At 40.3% G+C, this 21,796-nt stretch overlaps 1 protein-coding gene across 1 annotated transcript in view; it reads right to left on the bottom strand.

The window, feature by feature from the left end:
• Positions 1-21,796, bottom strand: part of capn5b (calpain 5b) — a 114,819-nt gene that overhangs the window by 49,388 nt on the left and 43,635 nt on the right. Inside the window, exons 4-8 of the mRNA XM_034098773.2 lie at positions 19,018-19,226; positions 18,144-18,336; positions 13,654-13,847; positions 7,663-7,740; positions 6,516-6,711 (exon numbers count right to left, since the gene is read on the bottom strand). Of these exons, the coding sequence (XP_033954664.1) occupies positions 6,516-6,711; positions 7,663-7,740; positions 13,654-13,847; positions 18,144-18,336; positions 19,018-19,226 (870 nt within the window). The remainder of the gene's footprint in view (positions 1-6,515; positions 6,712-7,662; positions 7,741-13,653; positions 13,848-18,143; positions 18,337-19,017; positions 19,227-21,796) is intronic.

Here is a 21,796-nt window from a genome sequence, read left to right as displayed (position 1 = left end):
TAGATTTGATTAGAACCTTCATTATCCTAAACTGCTGGGACATTTCGCCAATACCTTTATATTGTCTACTCTTCACTTACTTGTCAGCATAGGTCGGCATTGATGTACAGAGCCGACAGAAGACCTTGTTTATTATTGGCATCATATTGAGAGGTGCAGCCAGTGACGCGTCCTAAAACCAGGAAGTAGGCTGCTGGTTCCCTCGACAAAAAGCAATGGCATTTCTCCACAGGGTTTTGGAAAAACAGCTGGAAATAAGGTCTATGGAAAACAAACCTGTTTGATAAATGCACATTTTGTTCAGCCGTAATCTCCACATGTCTACCCTACTTTTATAATTAATCATAAATCGAATCGATAGATTATAAAAGGGTTTTAGGACGCGGTACTGCACCACTAGAAGCCATACTCCATCGATCAAGCTGAAACCTTCTCTCTCTCTTCTTCTCATGATCCCTGTCACTCTCCTTTAACTCCTCCGGTGACTTTCTTTTATTTGAAGATTGTTTTTTGCCCGGCGCTTGGCCGGTTACCGCTGGTATTAAAAACATTTTGGCGAATGGTTAGGTGGCGCGATAGTCTGTAGTGAAGGAGCGCGCTCACGGGAAGCTCACGGGAGCCTGCTCGCGCTGCGCTCTGCAGCAAACAGCTGTTTGCTTTTCACCCAACAACGACAACCGACTATGTTGTAGCGTTAATAAACGAAACTATTTAACTAAATTGCTAGTCAAGATACCAATACCACAGGAAACATTTTTTGAAAGCAATATTTGTAGTGGCCCAAGCGCGCAAGTGGAAAGTACGTTATGCTGGCCCGGGGTGTCTAAATAGTGCTTCCGGGCCAGCGGGACATTTAATGTCGAGCCCTGCCGGTTACCGGCCGGCCCACATCGTCCGACCGGCCCACTTCAGTACCGGCCCACCGGGATTCGTCCCGAACGTCCCGATGGCCAGTCCGCCCCTGCCTCGAGGGCCGTACCAAATGGTCTCGCGGGCCGTATATGGCCCGGGGGCCGGAGGTTCCCCACCCCTGGTCTAAGTGAACGGTGACTGCAAAAACTACACTGCGCATGCTCAGAGTATTGTCCTATTTAATGTGTGTGGCAAAAAATAATGACCATAGGGGCAAAGTGCTGCCATCCCCACCATACGTCATCTCACATAATTCAGAGCTGATTGGCTGTAAGTACGTGTGCCGCGAAAAGTGTGGTGTGTGAAGAGGAGACGAGAGAGCTGCAGTGAGGCGTCCTAAAACCCGGAAGTAAGCTGCGCATGGCTTCCCTCGACAAAAAAGCAATAGGATTCCATAGGATTTTAGAAAATAGCTCCAAATAAGATCTGTGGGAAACGTAGCTGTTAGATAAATGTACGTTTTGTTCAGCCGGATAATATCCACATGTCAACCCTACTTTTATCATTTTCGAATCAAAAATCTATTGATTAGATTAGATTTAGAAAATAATATTATATTTTGATTTAATATATTTGTAAACCTGAAGAGTCAGTTCCTCACCAGCCATGAACCTCTCTGCAGAAGCTTATATATAGACATCTGAGTTTTTTGTGCCCCACCACTTTTGTACATATAGAAACGCCACTGGATGCTTGTGTATTGGACACATAAGCCGGGACTGTAAACAACGCTTGATCTGTGAGGTTTGTGAAAAGCAACATCCTGCGCTCCACATAAATACATCTAATGTGGAATTGGGACAAACCGCTAAATCACAAACACCCCCTCAGACATGTGGACGTACAGGGGCCGGAAATGATGGCTGCATTCTTTCAATCATTCCAGTGCAGGTCAAGTCCACAAAGGGAAGTGAGATTATACAGACCTATGCATTTTTAGATCCTGGAAGCACAGCCACGTTCTGCTCAGAAGATCTCATGCACAGATTAAACATCACAGGAAAAAGAACTAATTTTCTTTTGAAGACTATGGGACAGAAAAAGGTCGTTCCAGCTTACTCCTTATTTGGGATGGAGGTATCTGGTCTTGAGGGAAATAACTTTGATCCTCTTCCAGAAGTCCTCACACAGAAGCAAATGCCAGTAACCAAAGAACACATTGCTACAGCCACAGATGTGAAGAGGTGGAATCATTTGTCAAAAGTTCATATCCGCATATTCCCAGCATAAATGCCAATGTTGACATGTTGATTGGAACCAACGCTCCCAAGATATTGGAACCTTGGGAAATGGTCAACAGTTGTGGAAATGGCCCATACGCTATAAGACCAGTGTTGGGATGGGCCATCAATGGTCCTTTACATGGAAGCAGCAATGGCAGCGTTGTTGACATGGAGCAAGCTTCTGTTGTGGTGAAAAGGATTTCTATTTCCAAATTGGAGCTCATGCTTAGCAGTCAGTATAATCATGACTTTAATGAAAAGCCCTCAGAGGAAAAAGAGATGTCAAGGGAAGACCAAACATTTATGGAAATCATGAATACATCTGCAACACTACAGGACAACAGGTACAGCCTGAAGTTGCCCCTTAAGACACCTGACGTCCTTCTTCCAAACAACTTTGCAGTGGCAAAGCAAAGGCTACTTGGATTGAGGAAAAGATTTGTGAGTAACCCAATGTTGCATAAGGAATATGCCAGCTTTCTGAATGGAGTGATTGAAAAGGGTTATGCTGAACAGGTACCAACACAGCAGCACTGTGGAGGTGGAACATTATGGTACATCCCACACCACAGTGTTTACCATCCACGAAAAGGCTCTCTCCGAGTGGTGTTTGATTGTGGTGCCACATTTAAAGGAACATCATTAAACGATGTACTTTATCAAGGTCCCAACCTCACCAGTTCACTGCTTGGAGTTCTCACTCGTTTCAGGCAGGAACCTGTGGCATTCATGGGCGACATACGGGCGATGTTTCACCAGGTCAAAGTCACAGAAGAAGACCGAGACTTCCTTCGTTTCCTCTGGTGGCCAGAGGGAGACTTCACCAGAGAGACCGGGAACACAGACTGACGGTGCATCTGTTTGGGGCTGTCTCTTCTCCCAGTTGCGCTAGCTATGCGCCAAGGAAAACTGCTGAGGACAACAAGTCTGACTTTTCTGCTGAGACTGTTGAAGCAGTTAAGCGAAATGTCTATGTGGACGACTGTTTGATGGGTTTGGGCTCAGAGAAGGCAGCAATACGAATGGTTGAAGATCTTAATGCTCTCTGTAAAAGAGGAGGTGTTGTGCTGGAAAAATGGATCAGCAATAGTCGGGCAGTTTTGGAGAAAATCTCGGAAGAGCAGAAGGCTGAAGAGCTAAAGGACCTGGATCTGGATAGAGACAATCTTCCTCTTGAGAGAGCTTTGGGACTACTCTGGTGCGACGAGTCAGATTCCTTTCAATTCAAGATGGAAGTGAAACGGCAGGCTCTAACCAGACGTGGCCTGCTATCCACAACAAGCTCGGTGTATGATCCTTTGGGTATGTTGGCACCAGTCACTTTGCCAGCCAAGATAATGCAACAAGAGCTTTGCAGGAGAAGCTGTGGATGGGATGATGCCATGCCACCTGATATCGGTGGTTGGAGGACATGAAGCTGTTGGCATCACTCAAAGTGGACAGGTGTATGAAGCCAAAGGACTTCGGTGAACCCATACACTCTCAACTACATCACTTTGCTGATGCCAGTGAACATGGCGACGGGACTGTAACTTACATCAGGCTACTGAACTGAAAGGCGATGTTCATGTTGCTTTCCTATTGGGAAAGGCTAGAGTTACACCCATACAAATGGTGACCATTCCACGACTGGAACTAACAGCTGCTGTTCTGGCTGCCAGAGTGGATATGATGTTAAAATCAGAGCTTCAACTTCATTTGGATGAGTCTGTGTTTTGGACAGACGGTACTTCAGTTCTGAAGTACATTAACAACGAGGACAAGCGTTTACACACATTTGTGGCAAATAGGATCACAACCATAAGAGAGGTTTCAAGACCATGTCAAGGGAAGCATGTAGGAACCAAAGACAACCCAGCTGATGCTGCATCCAGAGGAATGAAGAGCCGCAGTTGGCTTGAGGGTCCCACGTTTCTTGTCAAATCTGAAGAGGAATGGCCTACATATTATGGCGGTGACGTCATATTGGATTTGGTTGACCGTCAGAAAAGATTCCTCGGTTAATATCATAGTCAATGGATCACTTGATGCGACAGACCAGCTCATGACTTACTTCTCAGACTGGAAAAAGCTCAAAGTGTCGGTGGCCTGGTTTCTCAGGCTGAAGACAATTCTGTTGGAGTTGAGTCGTAAAAGAAAGGATTTGAATCCCTCTGCACAAGCTGGTCAAGTGAAAACACTGAAACCCAAAGTCAACCCGGAGAGTCACATCTTGACACCTAAAGATCTCTTGGAAGCTGAGTTGGCTATAATACGCAGCATAGGTTTAAGGATGAAATCACTTCTTTAACATCTGAAACAGGAACAGTGAGCAGACACAGTTCCATCTGCAAGCTGGATCCGATTCTGGAAGATGGACTACTAAGAGTTGGTGGCAGGCTAAGCAAAGGAGCAATGCCTTTGGAGGTGAATCAGTGGATGTTCCACCAACATTAGTGTGCGACCTATTACTACACACACACACACACACACACACACACACACACACACACACACACACACACACACACACACACACACACACACACACACACACACACACACACACACACACACACACACACACACACACACACACACACACACACACACACACACACACACACACACACACACACACATGGAGAGCACACACGGAGAGCACACACACGGAGAACACACACACAAACACGGGATTACAAGCAAAGCAAAGGTATTGTGTAAACGGTGATATCGTGTGGTGAATATGGAAAGAAGCAAGTCAATGGAAATAAATGGACTGTTTCAAACTGGAAACTTTGTTTCTGACTTTTATTCGGCAGCAAACTTGTGTGCGTCAATTACACCCACCAAGCGGATCCTCAGAGGCTTAAAGCGTTGGCTTAGCCTCTACAGCCAGGAAGGATTCTTGCCTAGCTTCTGAAGGAAGTGACTCGGAAGACATGTGCTACCAAGCAAGCATCCTCGCGATTGAGAAACGGCCACAGACTGGGAACAACGTGATCTCAGTCTCTGGGTGTTTCTCAATCGCGAGGATGCTGGCTTGGTAGTCGCGTACTTCCAAGTCACTTCCTTCAGAAACGAAGCAAGTATGCTTCCAAGCCACGGCTTCGGAAAATGAAGAAGAATGTAACAGGCTAACAAGTGTGCCACTCTCTCTAACGGTTTCAACATAAACTGTACCGAAAATAAATACCTCACGATGTCTATCTAATTATGAACTTGCTTTACTTTCATGGAACACATTTTTGGTGATAACAAACAAATGTAACAAAGTCACATATTTACCAACAGATTTGAGGAAATTGGTCCGTGCGCAAAGCATTGTGGGTATTTGAAGGACGCGAAGTCTACCCATGTGCAGCCTCGAAATTACCCCCAAACTAAGGACGGGGCCTCGGTGGAATTCCAAGTATGCGGGAGATTGGAACAGTCCTTCGGCGGCACTCGATGACGTAGCATCCTTGAAATATTGGCTTGGAAGCCAGTATCCTCGAGATTGAGAAACACTCCATCGCTGTAGCCTCGGGAGCACAGCTGTAATCACGCTTCTTAATTAAAGTACCAATTTGAACCTTTTCAGAGACTCCATTCGTCTCTTATTTTAAACTTCCTCCTGGACGCGACAACGAACACAATCCAACAATAGTTACATTAAACTATAATTAATTAAAAACATAAACACACTTTTTCAAATATCAAAATACTTCCATCACTTTAAAAAAAATCATTTAAAATCATCTCTTCCTTTGCAGTCTTGCCGAAGAAAACCAAAAAGAAAATTCAAGTGTACTCATTAAGTACACATTATCGTAAAGCCACAATTACATTACTGTCTATTTGGATCAATATTGAGATTATTTATGTTGATGTTTATTAATAATACATTTCTTTCTTTAATTTCACAATGTCATGTTGTGCTTAGTTTACAAATGAGGGCTGCATAATATAAGAAAAATACGGACTTTGCAATATTACTTGTTATTGCAGTATGTATTGAAATATAACTAAAACTGGAATCATTACATACAAAATGTAGATCCAATTGTTTCACTTTGAAGTTTAGAGCTTTAATCTGATGCATTTAGAGATCAAGATGAAGGGGCTGGATTAGAAGTTAAATAAAAAAACACACTGCGATAAAAGTAGCATTTTCTGAAAGCCAAAATATTGTTTGTTTCGAAATCAACCAACAACTATTTAGACTTTTTGACCCAAATCCAAGTTAATCTCAGAATGCACCGTTACGAAATCCGGCAGATTTTGATAGACATGCGGTGACATTTTGCTGATCATACTAACATACTTTTACCTTTTTAATTGCAGGACTTGTACCTGCAGTAATAGTATTTAGGCTGTGTTAATAGTACTTTGACTTCAGAACAGGATGTAAACACTGACCTGGGGGCTCTGCAGGAAGCTGGCCTTGTGGTTGATGCATCCTCCTGATCGGTTTCGCAGAGGATCCTGACGGTGGACCCAGGATCCTCGCATCACTTCCTCCTCCCAGGTTTTGTGGATGCTCAGGTACGACGTGTTGATGAGGCGGCACATGATCAGGTCCGTGAAATACTGGCAGAAATCATCGAAGGTCATCCTGCAGGAGGAGGAGAGAGAAGAGACCAACGAGAGGGAAGAAGATTGAGAGAAGAAGATCTTCACACAGGTTTAAAAACAGAGGAAATGAAGTCGGGAACAAAGAAAAGGGGGAGACGTTAAAGGAGGACGAGGATTTCAGGTGCTGACATGGAATATGTGACCATTTTACCTTAAAGTATTCCGTTTATTTTAAGGTGGAAACGCCTTGAAGGAATAGCTTTCCGAAGTGCACTTGTTGTTATTTGAGAAGATTGATACCACATCAAACATGATGCTATCGCTAGGTTAGCTTAACTTAGCTTAGCATGTAAACTGCACTTTAGTGTTTACTTCCTTTCCTTCTCTTGTTCTCTTTTACTTTTCTATACTTTTAGTACAAGGTTTTGTAAAGTTTAGTCATCATGAATAATAGTAAAAAAATATAAAAGGTAAAATTACAAAAGTAATTTTTTGATGAATTAAATCTAGTGTTTGTTGTCCACACGTTAAATTGACCGGACTTCTTTCTGCGGATTGATATGACTGCATAAAGTCCGTTTATCCGCCTTAGCAAAAGTCTGTTTTCCTTAGCAACGGTCTGTTTTCCTTAGCAACTGTCTGTTCTTCTTTACAACGTCTGCTCTCCTTAGTAACAGTGTGTTTTCCTTAGCAACGGTCTGTTCTCCTTAGTAACGGTCTGCTAGAAAAATATAACCAACCTCTGGAATGTCCAAATGGACCAATCAGAATCGAGTATTCATCTAGGCTGTAATAACACTTTACATCACTATCAGTTTCAAACAATTCAACAAAGAACACACACTACATTTTAAATGTACATTTTTTTACTTTGTCAGCACCATCTCAAAAATAATGGGGTCAACGATAACAAAATAAAACAGCAAAAAATAAATAAACAGCAAAATAAATGTTGATATATTTTGTTTAAGTATATATTTATATTTCTCACCAGAACTCTCCGTCGTCCTGAACGGTGACTCCCAGCTTCTCTCTCTCACTCTTGCTCACCTTGTTCCACTCCTCCGAACTGCAGAGAACACACACACACACACACACACACACACACACACACACACACACACACACACACACACACACACACACACACACACACACACACACACACACACACACACACACACACACACACACACACACACACACACACACACACACACACACACACACACACACACACACACACACACACACACCATTAGTAGATGAACAAAAAACAACTACTTTGATAATTGATTAATCGCTTAAGATGTTTTTAATACAAAAATTGCAGAAAATGTAGCCTTTAAAAAAAATGTAAATGTGCTTTTTTCATATTAAACTGAATCTTTTTGAGACACAGCCATTTAAAGACATCTCCTTGGACTTTGAGGAACTGGGATTGACATCTTTTTATTGTTTTCTGAAATTTGACATAGTAAAAAACTAATTTAGAATGTAAACGGCAGATTTAAAGATAATATAAAAGATAAAAAGTAGCATCCCTCTTTGTGAATCCTTAAATAATCATACACAGTAAGTGTATTAAGTTAAAATACATGATGTACGTGTCTACCAGTCTATGGCGTTTAGCCGTCTACCCCTCCTGGGCACCATTATGTTAAACAGTCAGCTGTGTGTTGTGAATCACAACAGTGTGTGTTCACTGCTCTTTACAGGAAGCATTATCTGTGTGTGTTTACGTCTGTGTTTATAATTCACTCACATGTCTGCGTCTCAACAGCCTGTCAGACTCCATACACCATTTTTTTTTTTAACAAACCAGAGATAAATTATTCAGTGCCAGCGAGCGAATGATTGAGGAAGAGGAGCAATGACTCACGTCTCTTTAATTCCATCTTTCTTTTCTTCGGCCTCATCAATAATTCAGACTCCATTATGATCCGGCTTCAGCGCCACCCTGTTTGTTTCACTGAGTCTGAGAGGCACAGATTCAAGAGATATTCCTCCATCTGAGCATAGAGCAGTTCAGTGATGATATATGTTTGTAGAGGACCCTGAAGGCAGCATCTCCCTGGTTCCCTCTACAAAAATCTAATGGGATTAATCCAAGTGTTTTTGGATTATTGCAGAAAAATAATGCTAAAGGCGGCTAATGTTGGGCTATAAAGGAACTACAGCACGGTCACATGACTTCACGTCACCACCGCTAAGCTAAAGGAGGCTAATGTTGGGCTATAAGGGAACTACAGCACGGTCACATGACTTCACGTCACCACCGCTAAGCTAAAGGTGGCTAATGTTGGGCTATAAATGAACTACAGCACGGTCACATGACTTCACGTCACCACCGCTAAGCTAAAGGAGGCTAATGTTGGGCTATAAAGGAACTACAGCACGGTCACATGACTTCACTTCACCACCGCTAAGCTAAAGGAGGCTAATGTTGTGCTATAAAGGAACTACAGCACGGTCACATGACTTCACTTCACCACCGCTAAGCTAAAGGTGGCTAATGTTGTGCTATAAAGGAACTACAGCACGGTCACATGACTTCACTTCACCACCGCTAAGCTAAATGAGGCTAATGTTGTGCTATAAAGGAACTACAGCACGGTCACATGACTTCATGTCACCACCGCTAAGCTAAAGGTGGCTAATGTTGTGCTATAAAGGAACTACAGCACGGTCACATGACTTCACTTCACCACCGCTAAGCTAAAGGAGGCTAATGTTGGGCTATAAAGGAACTACAGCACGGTCACATGACTTCACTTCACCACCGCTAAGCTAAAGGCGGCTAATATTGGGCTATAAAGGAACTACAGCACGGTCACATGACTTCACGTCACCACTGCTAAGCTAAAGACGGCTAATGTTGGGTGTGATGACGTTTAGTCGTCTGATTTAGACACTTGTTAGCAACCGCCGTTTTTTTTATTCACCAGTGAGGTATTTCATGATGTATTTTATGTCATAGAACAACACGTTAAAATATCTTCCTTCCAAGACCTTATTTCAGGCTAACCACCAAAAACATGTCCAAAAAACCATTGAAGAGCAGGAAGTGTTAAAAAGCTGACACTTTTCTGGGTTTAGGACTCATTCCTGCACCACTCTATTACCTTTTGCCATCAGAAGTAGTGTCTGACTCTGAACTAAACAAATCTCTACTAGGGAGAAATAAAAGCCACCTGATTGAAGACCCAGTCATTCTGATTCTCCTAAACATTTAATTGAAGGTGAAGCATCTCCATTTCTGTTTTGACGGGAAAATGATTTCTGAGATTTACTGGCTGATGTGATTCTCAGAAATAGAAGACATGCTCCCACACAGGGAATAAATCCAGTCATGTCCTCTCCTCTCTGCGGCCCATTAGCTTGATTGCATCTCCATTTTTCATTGTCTGCATGACATTTCCCCTTCGTGCAGCCTGTGGGCATTGGATTTTTATTTATTTGTTTGCTCGTTCACAGGGAGTGTCTTTAAGACCAGTTCGTCAATCCTCAAGAGACCAAAGGAGTCCAGTGAGCTTAGACATCTTGAAAATTAAATTAGTGAATCTAGTTACGGGTCACAGCAAGGTCACGTATGAAAGGACTGGTTTGTCTGGAGCTTCAATTACCGCCCAGGACAGATTGATGAAGATGGCTCAACTGTCCCAATCCATCCACATGTAGCGTACATTTTAGCCACATTTTGAGAACAAATCCCATAAGAAAATAAGATGGCGCGTATTCTCTCAAATTAGCAGAAGAGGTGATTTAATTAAAAGACTTGAACTGTGAAAACTGGATAGAAATATGATGTTTCTAATTGATCATGTATTAATGTGAGAAGACATTTTCTGAAGCAGATTAGAAGAAATGTCAGTTGAATTGTGATTGGTCAACCCGCTTAGAGATGTCCCGCCCCCTTAGCTTCCACACTTCCGCCCTATGAGCGCTAGCCAATAGGAGTTTTAGCTGACGCTCAAAGTGCCCTTATTTACTGTGAGTGCCTAATGTATGCTTCAACTTTGTTTTATTTTGTTAAAAAATTCTAAGAGTTATCTTTCCGGAAGTCATGTGACCTCTAGCCCCGGATGCTTACATTGTGTGAGAGAGTAAAACGGCGCTAAAAGGGTCAACGATGTTAATAACGTGCCTCTTCTACTGCTGGTCTACTAGGCGAACACGTTTCATAATTGTTCCAAGAGGTGACATCAGTTTGTTTAGTTAGTAGTTAGTAGTTGGTTAGTTAGTAGTTAATAGTTGGTTAGTTAGTAGTTGGCTAGTTAGTAGTTAATAGTTGGTTAGTTAGTAGTTAATAGTTGGTTAGTTAGTAGTTGATTAGTTCGTAGTTGGTTAGTTAGTAGTTAATAGTTGGTTAGTTAGTAGTTGGTTAGTTCGTAGTTGGTTAGTTAGTAGTTGGTTAGTTAGTAGTTAATAGTTGGTTAGTTAGTAGTTGGTTAGTTAGTAGTTAATAGTTGGTTAGTTAATAGTTGGTTAGTTAGTAGTTGGTTAGTTAGTAGTTAATAGTTGTTTAGTTAGTAGTTGGTTAGTTAGTAGTTAATAGTTGGTTAGTTAATAGTTGGTTAGTTAGTAGTTGGTTAGTTAGTAGTTAGTAGTTGATTAGTTCGTAGTTGGTTAGTTAGTAGTTGGTTAGTTAGTAGTTGGTTAGTTAGTAGTTAATAGTTGGTTAGTTAATAGTTGGTTAGTTAGTAGTTGGTTAGTTAGTAGTTAATAGTTGGTTAGTTAGTAGTTGGTTAGTTAGTAGTTGGTTAGTTAGTAGTTAATAGTTGGTTAGTTAATAGTTGGTTAGTTAGTAGTTGGTTAGTTAGTAGTTAATAGTTGGTTAGTTAGTAGTTGGTTAGTTAGTAGTTGGTTAGTTAGTAGTTAATAGTTGGTTAGTTAATAGTTGGTTAGTTAGTAGTTGGTTAGTTAGTAGTTGGTTAGTTAGTAGTTGTTTAGTTAGTAGTTGGTTAGTTAGTAGTTAATAGTTAGTTAGTAGTTAATAGTTGGCTAGTTAGTAGTTAATAGTTAGTAGTTGGTTAGTTAGTAGTTGGCTAGTTAGTAGTTAATAGTTGGTTAGTTAGTAGTTGGTTAGTTAGTAGTTGGTTAGTTAGTAGTTAATAGTTGGCTAGTTAGTAGTTGGTTAGTTAGTAGTTAATAGTTGGTTAGTTAGTAGTTGTTTAGTTAGTAGTTGGTTAGTTAGTAGTTAATAGTTAGTTAGTAGTTAATAGTTGGCTAGTTAGTAGTTAATAGTTAGTAGTTGGTTAGTTAGTAGTTGGCTAGTTAGTAGTTAATAGTTGGTTAGTTAGTAGTTGGTTAGTTAGTAGTTGGTTAGTTAGTAGTTAATAGTTGGCTAGTTAGTAGTTGGTTAGTTAGTAGTTAATAGTTGGCTAGTTAGTAGTTGGTTAGTTAGTAGTTGGTTAGTTAGTAGTTAATAGTTGGTTAGTTAGTAGTTGTTTAGTTAGTAGTTGGTTAGTTAGTAGTTAATAGTTAGTTAGTAGTTAATAGTTGGCTAGTTAGTAGTTAGTAGTTGGTTAGTTAGTAGTTGGTTAGTTAGTAGTTAATAGTTGGTTAGTTAGTAGTTGGTTAGTTAGTAGTTGGTTAGTTAGTAGTTAATAGTTGGCTAGTTAGTAGTTGGTTAGTTAGTAGTTGGTTAGTTAGTAGTTAATAGTTGTTTAGTTGGCTAGTTAGTAGTTCATAGTTGTTTAGTTAGTAGTTAATAGTTGGCTAGTTAGTAGTTAATAGTTGGCTAGTTAGTAGTTAATAGTTGGCTAGTTAGTAGTTAATAGTTGTTTAGTTAGTAGTTCATAGTTGTTTAGTTAGTAGTTCATAGTTGGTTAGTTAGTAGTTAATAGTTGGTTAGTTAGTAGTTAATAGTTGTTTAGTTAGTAGTTCATAGTTGGTTAGTTAGTAGTTAATAGTTGGTTAGTTAGTAGTTGTTTAGTTAGTAGTTGGTTAGTTAGTAGTTAATAGTTAGTTAGTAGTTAATAGTTGGCTAGTTAATAGTTAATAGTTGGTTAGTTAGTAGTTGGCTAGTTGGTTAGTTAGTAGTTCATAGTTGGCTAGTTAGTAGTTAATAGTTGTTTAGTTAGTAGTTCATAGTTGGTTAGTTAGTAGTTGGTTAGTTAGTAGTTAATAGTTGGTTAGTTAGTAGTTAATAGTTGTTTAGTTAGTAGTTAATAGTTGGTTAGTTAGTAGTTGTTTAGTTAGTAGTTGGTTAGTTAGTAGTTAATAGTTGGCTAGTTAGTAGTTAATAGTTGGTTAGTTAGTAGTTGGCTAGTTGGTTAGTTAGTAGTTCATAGTTGGCTAGTTAGTAGTTAATAGTTGTTTAGTTAGTAGTTCATAGTTGGTTAGTTAGTAGTTGGTTAGTTAGTAGTTAATAGTTGGCTAGTAAGTAGTTGGTTAGTTAGTAGTTAATAGTTGGTTAGTTAGTAGTTAATAGTTGTTTAGTTAGTAGTTCATAGTTGGTTAGTTAGTAGTTAATAGTTGGTTAGTTAGTAGTTGTTTAGTTAGTAGTTGGTTAGTTAGTAGTTAATAGTTAGTTAGTAGTTAATAGTTGGCTAGTTAGTAGTTAATAGTTGGTTAGTTAGTTAGTAGTTGGCTAGTTGGTTAGTTAGTAGTTAATAGTTAGTTAGTAGTTGGTTAGTTAGTAGTTGGTTAGTTAGTAGTTAATAGTTGGCTAGTTAGTAGTTGGTTAGTTAGTAGTTAATAGTTGGTTAGTTAGTAGTTAATAGTTGTTTAGTAAGTAGTTCATAGTTGGTTAGTTAGTAGTTAATAGTTGGTTAGTTAGTAGTTGTTTAGTTAGTAGTTGGTTAGTTAGTAGTTAATAGTTAGTTAGTAGTTAATAGTTGGCTAGTTAGTAGTTAATAGTTGTTTAGTTAGTAGTTAATAGTTGGTTAGTTAGTAGTTAATAGTTGTTTAGTTAGTAGTTAATAGTTGGTTAGTTAGTAGTTAATAGTTGTTTAGTTAGTAGTTAATAGTAGTTTACCTGTCGCTCCAGGGTCCGCTCCACTCCTTCTCTCCCCAGGGGTTCCTCATGCGGATCATGTGCAGTTTCTCTGACTTGAAGAAGGCCAGCAGCCCGTGACCGAGCCTCACTTTCTTCACGTCCGTCACGGCATAGGCGTGGCCTTTCACCAGACCGCAGTCCAGCCGTGCCTCCATGTCCTCTATCGTGGTCGCCTGGGGGAGAGAAAAACAAAAACGGGAGGATTTAAAGCTGGGAAACGTATGTGGATCTCCGGAAATATGGAAAATACAAAGACTGGCAGAGTTGCATCATGGGCTTCAATGTCGATAAGAGAAATATTTGTCAGAGCTTTACATTGATCTATATTATTTAAGAGTTAAACATTTATTTTCTAGCTGTTTTTGCTTATATTAAAGGTTTTATTATTAAGATAAGATAAGAAGTACTTTATTGATCCCAATTTGGTAAATGTTTGCGTTGCAGCAGCATAAAAAGACAAGGCATTGTACATTAGAGGAATTAAAAATGTAATTATTGATCCCAATTAGGAGCCAATATAAGCATAACATATAAACATCTCAAAATAGAAAATAAAAACAGAACTTTAAAGTAAAATATATATATATACATAATGACAGTGGAAGATATATATCAGAAGACTGTCCATGAACAGCAATTGCAGCTCATAATATTATTAACATGGAGGGTGAAAAAAATAGCATCTTATTAAATAAATATCAACGTACAGTGTGAAAACACTTTATACAGATGGATGAATTATGACTTTCTAATGTTAAAGTGTCAAAGGTGCCCAAATACACCTTCAAAATAATAGCATGAAAACTTCTTTAACTAACTATTAGTAATTACTAAATAATAATAAATGTATTATAAACAAAAACAGCGTGAAAAAAAAAGGTTTAACTATTCAATAATATAAATTAAAATGTAGCTCAAACATGTGTAATTATTTAAGTTAATTTAAGTATTTCTTCATGCTTTTGTTTTGAAGGCGGTTTAGGGCACTGGATTGACGCATAAGAACGAGAAAAAAAATGTAACCAGGGAAAACACAGGTGAAACTATTATTCTTTATCATATAGTATTATTGGAATACAACGAGATAAATGCAGGTAAGGCTATCCTCACCTGGACGTTAAATATTTTCCTGGTTTTTGCCACTACAATATTGATTCGTAAAACATTGCTTTATTAGCAAATGCATCTTAAATCGTTCATTTAGAGAGGCCACTGGATGGCTCTTTTTCTTTGTCTGGAAAACAACACACTGGAAGATTTACGGTAACAGAGATGGGACGCTTGCATATTAGAAATGTGAGAATAAAAGGCCTTGGATGAAGGGAGGGAAAGAGGCGAGAGTCATTACAGCGTTATCAGAAAATTGGTTCTTCGATCCAATGATGATGTGTTCAGTGGCTTTTTGTGAGACATTACACTTCACTTCTCATACTCGATTATCCCTGAAAATACTGAGAGCCTGATTAATATGTCACGATGACAGATATGACAAATACTACAACATGGACTTCAGAAACACTGTCCTTGATTGGCTTGTTATTTGGTTTGTATTAGATTATAGATGATAGTGTCTGTTATTTCTAGCCTCATAATACCTGTGACGGATTAGCTTTTCTTTCATTCTTAGAGAATTGTGCATAAGAGTTAGAGGTTTCATAAAATAGAGGTGCAGGAATGATTAAAAAACCACAGAAACAAGTCAACATTTTAGCACTTCCTGTTCTCTTGTATGGAAGTCAATGGTTTTCTGACTGATAGCATAAGGTCTGTGGTTAAAAACAAGATGAAGAGCTTTTAATTCTACGACATACAATACATCAGTAAATACCCCACTGTTGAATTTCAAAACAGCTTGCTAACAAGTGTCTAAATGAGACGACTAAACGTCATCACGGCCAAACATTAGCCACCTTTAGCTTAGCGGTGGTGACGTGAAGTCATGTGACCGTGCTGTAGTTCCTTTATAGCCCAACATTAGCCTCCTTTAGCTTAGTGGTGGTGACGTGAAGTCATGTGACCGTGCTGTAGTTCCTTTATAGCCCAACATTAGCCACCTTTAGCTTAGCGGTGTCGACGTGAAGTCATGTGACCGTGCTGTAGTTCCTTTATAGCCCAACATTAGCCTCCTTTAGCTTAGCGGTGGTGACGTGAAGTCATGTGACCGTGCTGTAGTTCCTTTATAGCCCAACATTAGCCACCTTTAGCTTAGCGGTGTCGACGTGAAGTCATGTGACCGTGCTGTAGTTCCTTTATAGCCCAACATTAGCCTCCTTTAGCTTAGCGGTCGCGACGTGAAGTCATGTGACCGTGCTGTAGTTCCTTTATAGCCCAACATTAGCCTCCTTTAGCTTAGTGGTGGTGACGTGAAGTCATGTGACCGTGCTGTAGTTCCTTTATAGCCCAACATTAGCCACCTTTAGCTTAGCGGTGTCGACGTGAAGTCATGTGACCGTGCTGTAGTTCCTTTATAGCCCAACATTAGCCTCCTTTAGCTTAGCGGTGGTGACGTGAAGTCATGTGACCGTGCTGTAGTTCCTTTATAGCCCAACATTAGCCACCTTTAGCTTAGCGGTGTCGACGTGAAGTCATGTGACCGTGCTGTAGTTCCTTTATAGCCCAACATTAGCCTCCTTTAGCTTAGCGGTGGTGACGTGAAGTCATGTGACCGTGCTGTAGTTCCTTTATAGCCCAACATTAGCCTCCTTTAGCTTAGAAGTGGTGACGTGAAGTCATGTGACCGTGCTGTAGTTCCTTTATAGCCCAACATTAGCCACCTTTAGCTTAGCGGTGTCGACGTGAAGTCATGTGACCGTGCTGTAGTTCCTTTATAGCCCAACATTAGCCTCCTTTAGCTTAGCGGTGGTGACGTGAAGTCATGTGACCGTGCTGTAGTTCCTTTATAGCCCAACATTAGCCTCCTTTAGCTTAGAAGTGGTGACGTGAAGTCATGTGACCGTGCTGTAGTTCCTTTATAGCCCAACGTTAGCCACCTTTAGCTTAGCGGTGGAGACATGAAGTCATGTGACCGTGCTGTAGTTCCTTTATATCCCCACATTAGCTGTTCCTTGATCCATGAATCAGCAACACATAGTATATACTCCCAGAGGATAGACACATAATGTATGCATTCCTAGAACAGCAATATATCATTGAGAAATAGACCCTTAAGTAATAACGACAATGGATAAAGGAGGAAAATGCCCTTTTTGCACAGGGTGGTTCTATTGGTCCCCAAGCTCTCATTTGAACAATAGACCCTCCAGTGTAAAAACTCATGCATATAAAAGAGCTGTATCATTTAAAAATGGAACTGCGCCTGATTCTGAATTACAATAAGGGATTGTGAATTAGTTTCTGCTGGAGCAGGACGTCGGGGAATAGATTGGCATGAGACGGGGGAGCAAGGGCCACATCTAATTCGTAAACAGTGAACTTGTTTTCCTAACAAGCATACATGAGTTTACAAGAAACACTCTATTAGCTTTAAAGAGTCCTCTCCTGCTGATGTTCAGGTGTATATCAGTGTGTAGTGTCTCTACTTTAAAGAGTCCTCTCCTGCTGATGTTCAGGTGTATATCAGTAAGTAGTGTCTCTACTTTAAAGAGTCCTCTTCTGCTGATGTTCAGGTGTATATCAGTAAGTAGTGTCTCTACTTTAAAGAGTCCTCTCCTGCTGATGTTCAGGTGTATATCAGTAAGTAGTGTCTCTACTTTAAAGAGTCCTCTCCTGCTGATGTTCAGGTGTATATCAGTAAGTAGTGTCTCTACTTTAAAGAGTCCTCTCCTGCTGATGTTCAGGTGTATATCAGTAAGTAGTGTCTCTACTTTAAAGAGTCCTCTCCTGCTGATGTTCAGGTGTATATCAGTAAGTAGTGTCTCTACTTTAAAGAGTCCTCTTCTGCTGATGTTCAGGTGTATATCAGTAAGTAGTGTCTCTACTTTAAAGAGTCCTCTCCTGCTGATGTTCAGGTGTATATCAGTAAGTAGTGTCTCTACTTTAAAGAGTCCTCTCCTGCTGATGTTCAGGTGTATATCAGTAAGTAGTGTCTCTACTTTAAAGAGTCCTCTTCTGCTGATGTTCAGGTGTATATCAGTAAGTAGCGTCTCTACTTTAAAGAGTCCTCTCCTGCTGATGTTCAGGTGTATATCAGTAAGTAGTGTCTCTACTTTAAAGAGTCCTCTCCTGCTGATGTTCAGGTGTATATCAGTAAGTAGTGTCTCTACTTTAAAGAGTCCTCTCCTGCTGATGTTCAGGTGTATATCAGTAAGTAGTGTCTCTACTTTAAAGAGTCCTCTCCTGCTGATGTTCAGGTGTATATCAGTATGTAGTGTCTCTACTTTAAAGAGTCCTCTCCTGCTGATGTTCAGGTGTATATCAGTATGTAGTGTCTCTACTTTAAAGAGTCCTCTCCTGCTGATGTTCAGGTGTATATCAGTGTGTAGTGTATCTACTTTAAAGAGTCCTCTCACCCTGATGGAGCAGCTGATTAATCCGTCTCTGTTGTGAACTTTTAGGACTCGTTCGAACAGCTGGTTTCTGGCGACCTCATCTGTTGCCATCTGACCCTCCAGAAGGTCTGCAGGTTCTGAAACTCCACCAGTGAAATCCACCAAAGCGTCCGCAGTGTTTCCCCCGTCCAACGCCTCGTAGATGCCGTACACCCTGACAGGAAGTGGTTATATTTACTAGAGTTGCAACCATTGTCACGTAATCAAATGTCAAGAGATCAATTATGAATCCATCCATGGATTTTAAGTCTTAAAGGTCTCCTATCATGCAAAACACACTTGCTGATGTCTTTTATACATAAACATGTGTCTCCGGTGGGTCAGGGAACTCAAAAAGTGTCAGAAAATAAAACCCTCTCTTTTCCTCCGTACCCACATCTCTAAAAACGGGGGAACAACGGAGCTGATCCAGATTTGCTGCCGATATGACGTAATATCTGAAATGTGGGCGGGCTTTAGACCCACGGTCCTATCAGAAACGTTGCTACCAGAAACAATGCACGACGTGTTTTGGAAGTAATATGGCCTTTGTTTACATTAGCTAGCATCGCTAACACTCAGAGCTAACCCTGTACTGGAGAGAGTATGTGTAAAGAAGCAGGAAATATATATATATATATATATTTTTTAAAGCTACGGACCCAGAATAGGCACTTCTCTAACAAGGCTGAAATAGAGGGATATGAGGGATGTCTAGAATGGGTGATCTGTTTGGTATTTTGAGCAAAACACTTCATAGACATGTTTTTTTATATATCTGAGTAACATGATAGGGACCTTTAAGTATGGTAGTATTCATACTGTGAATCCCCTCTGTGTAAAGTGCTACACTCACTTAGCGTAGGCCTTCTCCACCAGCGCGCTCCAGAACTCGTTGCTGTCGTTGGAGTGGCAGTAGACCAGCTGGTTGTCCACCGTGGGCAGCCGGTCGTCGATCACCACGTCCACCCACTCCCCAAAACGCCAGAAACGGAAGTGGAAAATCCCCGCGTACGATTCGGGCTTTTCCGTGTCCCATTCCTGCTCCTTCCAGTCCGGGATAACCTGGGGAGGAAGAGGGTCTATTTTATATATCTGAGACCTATAACATATGCCTAATAGCAGAAGACCTTTAAGTCCAAATGTGGTACCATCTTAGCAGAGGTGGAAGTAGTGGAGTACAAATACTTTGTTATTTGAACCCAAATACCTGTACTTTCTACTTCTTACATGTTGAACCCAAATACCTGTACTTTCTACTTCTTACATGTTGAACTCAAATACCTGAACTTTCTACTTCTTACATGTTGAACCCAAATACCTGTACTTTCTACTTCTTACATGTTGAACTCAAATACCTGTACTTTCTACTTCTTACATGTTGAACTCAAATACCTGTACTTTCTACTTCTCACATGTTGAACCCAAATACCTGTACTTTCTACTTCTCACATGTTGAACTCAAATACCTGTACTTTCTACTTCTCACATGTTGAACCCAAATACCTGTACTATCTACTTCTCACATGTTGAACTCAAATACCTGTACTTTCTACTTCTCTCATTTTGAACCCAAATACCTGTACTTTCTACTTCTTACATGTTGAACTCAAATACCTGTACTTTCTACTTCTTACATGTTGAACTCAAATACCTGTACTTTCTACTTCTCACATGTTGAACCCAAATACCTGTACTTTCTACTTCTCACATGTTGAACTCAAATACCTGTACTTTCTACTTCTCACATGTTGAACTCAAATACCTGTACTTTCTACTTCTCACATGTTGAACCCAAATACCTGTGCTTTCTACTTCTTACATGTTGAACTCAAATACCTGTACTTTCTACTTCTTACATGTTGAACCCAAATACCTGAACTTTCTACTTCTCACATGTTGAACCCAAATACCTGAACTTTCTACTTCTCACATGTTGAACTCAAATACCTGTACTTTCTACTTCTCACATGTTGAACCCAAATACCTGTACTTTCTACTTCTTACATGTTGAACTCAAATACCTGTACCTTCTACTTCTTACATGTTGAACTCAAATACCTGTACTTTCTACTTCTCACATGTTGAACACAAATACCTGTACTATCTACTTCTTACATGTTGAGTATTTTGAAACACGATTATCTGTACTTCTACTTGAGTAAAGGATGTGTGTACTTTTGCCTCTCTGGAGGGAAGGTGAGAGAAACCAACAGGCGGTGTTTCGTGGAGAATAAATAACGTGAAGCCTCTTGTCCGCTGATACATTCAGGACCAGGGGACAGATTTATCACTGTGAGTCTCTCAATCATAAATCCAGCTGTAATAGGACACGGGTGAGAGGTTATAACTGTGTGTGTGTGTGTGTGTGTGTGTGTGTGTGTGTGTGTGTGTGTGTGTGTGTGTGTGTGTGTTGTTGTTGTTGTTTTTCTCAACATGAGGGATTTTAGCCTTAGCAGACCAATAGAACACACTGCAGGAAAGGCGAAAACCACAGACAAAAAAAAGCAGAATAGAGACCCTTTAAATTTCACTTCATTACTAAAATGTTTATTTGTATTCAAGGAAACTTACAGTATACACTTCAATACTAAATATACCTACGGGAGCAATCTGGTGTTAAGTATCTTGTCCAAGGACACTTTGACATGTTTACTGCAGGACCTTGGTATCTAACCGTTGACCCTTTGGTTAGTAAACACACATTTCCCCCCATAAACCAGTGTCATCAAAAAAAAAAAACCCAGCCTTGAGGCGACCTGACCTGTGAATTGTCCACCAGTACAACGCAATACTGGAAAGGATTCAGTGAGCGATGCCACATGTGAGCTGACGTTTTCAAAATTCTTACTTTTTTAAATGCTGACTTTGTTCAGAATTTTTCACTTTTTCTCAACAATCAGACTTTTTATTTTATTTCTGACTTTTTCTCTAAATTCAGACTTTTTCTCAACATTCTGACTCAGCATTCATTCGTAGATTTTTAGAGACTTCGCCTCAGCTTTCATACCCGTAGTCTGGCTCTTTCTCCTCCCGAGAAGCGACACCACGTGTGAGCGGTGTGCAGATGTCAGGGTTACTGACATCACTTCCTGTCAAACCTCTTACAGGAGGCGACACCCATCAGCTGATGGAGCTGATTTGGGATTTTTCTAAGAAATCTTTTTTGGGGCGAATTCAGTCATTTTCTCAGAATTCAACTTTTATGAAATGTTGACTTTTTTTTCTCCGAATTTTGACTTTTCCACAGAACTCGAACAAATTCAGATTTTTTTAGGAATTCTGACCTTTTCTAAATTCTGGCTTTTTTTGTAATTACTTTAAAAAGACGTGCTCCTCCCCTGGCGCACAATACAAACTGGTTGATTCAGATAGCGACACCACAGGTGAGCGGTGTGACAACAGCGTCCTTGGAGATGTCAGGTGTGCTAACAGCACTTCCTGTCAAACCTCTCTGCAGGAGGCGACACTCTGCTGATGGAGACAGAGTGGCCTCTCCAGAGGACCGAAGAGGAGGAAGAAAAACAAAGCACTGCGCCATCCCCCTGGAGGCTCAAACTCTGTGTCTCTGCACTGTGGAGAGCGAGGCTCCATCCATCTCAGCTTTCACCTGAACTCTGAGAGGAAACAGACCT

The sequence above is a fragment of the Pseudochaenichthys georgianus genome, chromosome 14 (genome assembly GCF_902827115.2).
Source record: "Pseudochaenichthys georgianus chromosome 14, fPseGeo1.2, whole genome shotgun sequence".
Classification (NCBI taxonomy): Eukaryota; Metazoa; Chordata; class Actinopteri; order Perciformes; family Channichthyidae; genus Pseudochaenichthys; species Pseudochaenichthys georgianus.
Note: the sequence above shows the minus strand (reverse complement) of the source record. Positions and strands in the feature narration are given on the sequence as shown.